The sequence below is a fragment of the Bos mutus genome, chromosome 13 (assembly GCF_027580195.1).
Source record: "Bos mutus isolate GX-2022 chromosome 13, NWIPB_WYAK_1.1, whole genome shotgun sequence".
NCBI classification, from domain to species: Eukaryota; Metazoa; Chordata; class Mammalia; order Artiodactyla; family Bovidae; genus Bos; species Bos mutus.
In genome coordinates this window covers 27068203-27074274 of record NC_091629.1, presented here as the reverse complement: position 1 = coordinate 27074274, position 6072 = coordinate 27068203, and the positions used below count along the sequence as shown (strand labels likewise).

General features: G+C 58.2%; 1 protein-coding gene across 1 annotated transcript; it reads left to right on the top strand.

Annotated features, from left to right (window-relative positions):
- Window positions 1-1138: 1138 nt before the first annotated feature.
- Window positions 1139-5080, top strand: LOC102269132 (cystatin-C). Its single transcript, XM_005888995.3, has 3 exons — window positions 1139-1464; window positions 3868-3981; window positions 4775-5080. Exons 1-3 carry the CDS (start codon window positions 1213-1215, stop codon window positions 4853-4855), a joined length of 447 nt encoding a protein of 148 aa, XP_005889057.1. The 5' UTR covers window positions 1139-1212; the 3' UTR covers window positions 4856-5080.
- Window positions 5081-6072: the final 992 nt, after the last annotated feature.

Sequence of the window (6072 nt, the reverse complement as noted above, 5' to 3'; positions counted from 1 at the left end):
CCACCTCCCCATCCCATCCCTCTGGGTTGTCCCAGTGCACTGGCAATCTATTTCACATATGGTAATATACATGTTTCAATGCTATTCTCTCAAATCATCCCACCCTCTCCTGCTACAGAGTCCAAAAGTCTGTTCTTTATATCTGTGTCTCTTTTGCTGTCTCGCATATAGGTTCGTCCGTTACCATCTTACACTTTTTAATGTGTCTCCTAGAAAATGTAGTTATGCACGGGTTAAGCGGGGGCTTAACCCTCGGTCAAGCGGGGGCTCTACTGCCTCAAGAGTCCCCCGCCCCCAGCTACAGGCCCCAGACACCCTGGCCAGGGAGAAGCCCCAGAAAGGTGTATGGTTGAATAATTAAACGAGTTGTGAGAAAGAGAACCCGATGAGCTTCTGTGGGGAAGAACTTTCCGAGACAGGGCGCAACCAAGGTCTTCCTCCCGCTGCCTCGGAAACCTCAGCCGTGCTCTCTGTGGACTCCTAGACGCGGAGCAGGCGCCCGGACGGCCAGGAGGCCGAGAGGCCCTCTCAGACCAGGAGACAGAGCTCGGGTGCATAGGTTTCGACGGCCCGGTGCGGGGACATCCTCTGAAAGACCGCGGTGAGCCGGCTCGAGGAGCACCGGAGCACAAGATCAGGACTCTGGGACAGGCTGGGGGCGGATGGGGAACCACGGGAGGAGGGCGGGGCTGGGGAGGAGAGGGCAGGGTTGGAGCAGACAGAGTCTGGGGCGTGGGGCTAGGGTGGAGGCCGTGGCCGGGGCAACTGGGCGGAAGAGGCTGGCCAAGTGGGAGGGGGTAGGGCGGGTGGGGACCACGGGAGGAGGGCGGGACTGGGGGAGTGGGCGGGGTCTGGCGGACCGAGCATCCCGGGAGGGGCAACGGGGCGGAAGAGGCAGGGCCAAGCAGGAGCGGGCGAGGCGGTCCCCCACAGCCCAGGCGTAAAGGCGCTGCGGCCGGCGGGGAGGATGGGGACCATGGGAGGAGGGCGGGACTGGGAAAGAGTGGGCGGGGTTGGGAGGACGGTAACTCCGGGAGGGGCGGGGCTAGGGCGGAGAACGTGGGCGGGGCAACGGGGCGGAAGAGGCGAGGCCAAGTGGAAGGGGGCGGGGCGGGCCACCACGGCCCGGTTATAAAGGCGCCGCGGCGCACGGGGTGATGCTAGCACCCGCGGATCGCCCCTCGACTGCAGTCTTTTTGCATCCGAGAGACCATGGTGGGCTCCCCGCGCGCCCCACTGCTCCTGCTGGCCTCCCTGATCGTCGCCCTGGCCCTGGCCCTGGCCGTGAGCCCCGCGGCAGCGCAGGGCCCTAGGAAGGGTCGCCTGCTGGGCGGCCTGATGGAGGCGGACGTCAACGAGGAGGGCGTGCAGGAGGCGCTGTCTTTTGCGGTCAGCGAGTTCAACAAGCGGAGCAACGACGCTTACCAGAGCCGCGTGGTGCGCGTGGTGCGCGCCCGCAAGCAGGTGCGTCCGCCGGGGCAGGGTGCGGAGATCAGGGGCCGCAGGTCAGGCCTCAGGGTAGGGGTGCGGGCACTCTGCCGAAGCCCGGCCCCCGGAGGGCGAGGCCTGCGCGCAGTCACCAGCCCCGCCCGGGGGCCCCGAACTCGCGCGGGAGGGCAGCCCCCAGCACCTAGAGGCCCTGGGAATCGCCAGGGATGCAATTGCGCTTCTCACCCGGGCGCGGCCCTCGGCCTTTCCCGGCGCCTGCAGCCCTTCACGGGACTGGCCAGCTTGCTAGGTAGGCGCTGGGGTCACTGGGTCCCGAGGTTCATCGCGAGCTGTCAACTAAATGACCACAGACGAAGGAAAACTCACACCTGACTGCACACTGAGTGATTCTTTAAGCACCTTTTCCTTTTAGCTTTTTATTTTGACGCAATTTCAGACTTACAGAGCAGTTTCAGAAACAGTACCTAGCATAGATTCACTGTGGATTCTTCACCCAGATGCCCTAACTGTTGAAAAGTTGCCGTATTTGCTTGATCCACCTCTTCCCCACGTACCTGTGTGTAGGGATGTACATATATGCATTTATTTTCTGAAGTTTTTGAAGGTGAACACTTCTGTGTATATTTCGTAAAAACAGGCATTTTCTTCCATAACCACAATACAATTTTGAAAATCAGGTATCAACCCTGACACTTTGATACACAGGTCTTATTCAGATGTCACTGACATTCCACTGTGTCCGTTACAGCCAAGGATATTCCCGGGCCCCCCACCTCAGCCTCTGTCCTGTGATCTCCTTTACTCTGGGGCAGCTGCCGGTCTGTCTCATGACCTTGACTTTGCTTCTGAAGTGTCTGCCAGTCATGGCTCAGACGGTCACTGGGTCTGGGTTTGGCTTGATGTTTCCTCAAACTGAGCCTTGAGTCACACAGAAGAGCGAGTTCCTCTGAGCCTCCTCTCCGCAGGTGCCACTGAACACACCTGGCCTCCCGTGGTCCTCTCATCATCGTGCAGTGACGTGGGGGTCAGACACGCCAAACACCCTCCTTGCAGGGGGCCTGGCTGCTCTCCAGAGAACCCGGAGGTTATCAGCAAACAGATGAGTTCATGAGTGGGCCCTGTGGTCTCAGGTGTGTCCCACAGCAGGGGACCTGGCCTAAGAAAACAGGCTCGTGGACTGTGGTTCATCCACATGTCCTGTCCATAGGAGCAGCCTCTGGGCTGTGACGTCACACCCCCACCCTGAGATGGACACACCGTTGCTGACAGCCTGACCTCTGCCTGGGGTTCTGGCCAGAGAGGAGCCTGTTGTCAGAGTTGGGAAGAGGGCAGGAGGGAGAATTAGGGAGGACTACAGGGCTTTGCACTGGTCCTTGAAAGAAGGCTAGAGTTGAGACCATCTGGCCTATGTCCCCTTGGAGAGTGGGTTGCAGCCACACAAGCAGCGGAAGTGTGGTCCTGCCTGCCAGCCTCAGGGCTTCCTGCTACCTTCTCCTGAAACCACAGGAGGTGGGTCAGGGCCACAGCCATCTCTCCTCCCGTGGCAGTGGGCTGGTGCTGTTCCCTTTGAATGTGACTGCTCTCCCCACTTGCCAGGTCCTCTCCAGCCTGCTCCTCTCCAGGGTGACACTAGCTCCTTGGCCATATAGGAAAGTGACAGCAGAAAGGGATCATGGTTCCACGAGGTGGGACTTGGAGCCCGGTCCCTGCCCCTCATGCTTCTGCAAGTTCTAACCAGGCATGTCTCGAGTGCCCGTGTGAGGCTAGAGTTCACATCTCTCCTGTAACCTCAAGTGTAAAAGACCCAGAGGATATGACACGCTCTCAGAAGTCACACTTAAGAGGAAGGCATGCCAGGCGGTCTTCTATTGGCCTGAACATCGTGAATGTGAAGCTCTTGGTTCCCCCTCTCCGAGAGGGAGTGGATAAACCTGGACTACGAACAGGGAATGGGATGCCATGGGCTCCACACTGGGGACTGAAGCTCCGCTAAAGGAACCACCAGGCAGCAGCCTTCCTGTGGGTGCGGCGTGGGCTATGGCCGCACCTTGTGCTCAGTCCCCGCCCTGGCCTGGGGCGCTGGTCGGTTTCTTGTCCGCACCCTGGCTGGCTCCTCAAAGCTGTGCCTTCTGTTCCTGGACCTGGTTAGCATGTTGGCCTGTGGATTCCCCTTTCTGGGTCCCTGTGGGAGACTCCTGATTGGAGCAGCTGGTAAAGAAGTTCCAGGGAGGGCCTGGGATACAGGGGCTGTCAAGAGGCCACTGTGCTTCCAGGGTGCGGCCCTGGCAACTTGTGACCATGGACTTGGGGTGTGGTGGGAGGAATGTAACCACGTGTGTGTGTGTGTGTGTGTGTGTGTGTGTGTGCATGTTCACAGTCACAGGGTGTGCTAACTGTGTCTGCTCTCTGCATATCCAGGTCGTGTCAGGGATGAACTATTTCTTGGACGTGGAGCTTGGCCGGACTACATGTACCAAGTCCCAGGCCAACTTAGACAGCTGTCCCTTCCATAACCAGCCGCACCTGAAGAGGGTATGTGCCTGCTGGGGGCAAAGATGGGGGTGCCCTTGGGGACATGTCACAGCTGTGGCTGGGGGTATGATGGGGAAGGATGCACGTGTGCACATGACTGCTGTGTGTCTGTAGGGGGTTTCCACTGGGGAATTGGGGTACCGTGTGCTTTGGGGGTTGTTGTCTGCTGGATGGAGGACACAGCTGGGGGTGTTTGCTAGGGAGCAAGAAAGGGCCCTTTAATCCCATCCTTGTCCCCCACCCCCACCCCAGATAGATTAGAAGGCTTTAGAGGCTTGTAAAGGCCTCCCAGATGGCACCAGTGGAAAAGAACCCACTTGCCAATGCAGGAGACATAAGAGATGGGGGTTCAGTCCATGGGTCAGGAAGATGCCCTGGAGGAGAACATGGCAGCCCACTCCAGTATTCTTGCCAGGAGAATCCCAGGACAGGAAAGCCTGGTGGGCTACAATCCATAGGGTCGCAAGGTTGGATACAACTGAAGCGGCTTAACGAGTATGCACACAGAGGCCTGAACCGTGCTGAAACCCTGAGATGCTGCCCACTCACCAAAGCCCAGGCTCTCCCGGGGGCTTGGCCGGTTCTTGGGGGTCTTGGCCTCAGGGAGGGCTGCACTCCTTGGTCACCTTTCCCAGGCCCCACCTCTGCAGGGGTTTCCTGGACCTGTATCCCAGCCTCTGGGTCCTCCCTCTGGACCTGTCTCAGTGCCAGCGCTCTGGGGAGGGGGGCTGGGGGGTGCACCTCAGTCTTTAACTGTAACCCTGACCCACTGTTCCCCTCTTTCCTTTCACAGGAAAAGCTGTGCTCCTTCCAGGTTTACGTCGTCCCATGGATGAACACCATCAACCTGGTGAAGTTTAGCTGCCAGGATTAACAGGCAGGCCACTGACCGCCTCTCACTCACGCTCCTGCAGAGTGCCCACACTTGTGGTGGGTGACTGCCTACTGGCCGTGCCTTCACCATGCCGCCCCTGCAGACACAGGCTCCTTGGGCATTGTCTGATCTGCCAGGGGGACTCTAACTCGTTTCTTTCTTCTAATTGCTTTCCAAGTGCACGGTGCTCTGCTATTTTACTCAATAAAAAAGTAACAGCAGCTACTCGTTGAGTTGCTCACTGTCTCAGAAGGTTGAGAAGGAAGGGTCGACGCTGTTACTTTACCCCTCTCACTGGCTCTGAGGGCAGGCAGGGGGCGGGGAGCGGACACGGCTGGGAGCTGGACCTTCAGCTTCGGTGACTTCTTTCAGACAGGGGAGAGCAGGGGACCTGAGCTGCTGACCCCAGAGACTTGGCTGCTGTGTTTGCAAAATGTCAGACCATGCACTGGGGCTGGACAGGAGGGCCGGGGAGTGTGATGGAGCCCAAGGCGTAGGCCACCCTCTGAGGAGCTGCGCATGTGCTGAGCTGATCAGACGGCTTGGATGACTCACTGGTCATGTTCCCTAGAAGCAAAATAAGGAGTGGCTTATGTCATCCTCGTTCCACAACAACTCTGGGCTCCTACCAAAAGACAAAGATTAAAAATATGTGTAACTGATGGAAATGGGGTGGGGGGAGTACCCATCAGAATCAAGGTCAGTGAAGGTCAGAATTGAGAGTGAAGTAGGAGAGCTTCCTGGATACGTTTCAGGAGCTGTGGAATCTATAGGGAGTTTACTCATTCACACCCCTCCCACCCTTCTCTGGGCTCCGAGGTGAGACGAGTCTTAGCACAGCTTGCCACGGAAGGCGTGTAGAACTTAAGACACACAGTGGACTTTCTTCTTTTCCTAAGGAGTGTTTAATCAATAGGAGATGTCACCTGTCAGTGTCACCATCACTGGGCAGCAGAGTGGATATTTAGTGCCCCCAGCTGGGAATGGTCCAGTCCTGCTCCCCACCCCCAGCACTGCTCTCATGTTGACCATTCACCCCAAGGGTGACGCTTCTTCACAGGCTGCCCTCCCAGAGGCAGACACTCGGGGCAACGTTGACCAGCCCCCTTGTTGTGCCACGGTGTCCACAGAAGGCAAAGTGACAAACAGGACTCACACAGGTGGCTCTGAGGCCACCCTAGATGCCATGGTGCACCTGCAGAACTAGAACTAGGATG

Excerpts from the sequence above, each read along its gene's own strand:
- LOC102269132 (XM_005888995.3), top strand. The coding sequence starts at position 1,213 with ATGGTGGGCTCCCCGCGCGCCCCACTGCTCCTGCTGGCCTCCCTGATC. Across the intron at positions 1,465-3,867 it reads TGGTGCGCGCCCGCAAGCAG|GTCGTGTCAGGGATGAACTA; the intron begins GTGCGTCCGCCG and ends CTGCATATCCAG. Across the intron at positions 3,982-4,774 it reads ACCAGCCGCACCTGAAGAGG|GAAAAGCTGTGCTCCTTCCA; the intron begins GTATGTGCCTGC and ends TTCCTTTCACAG.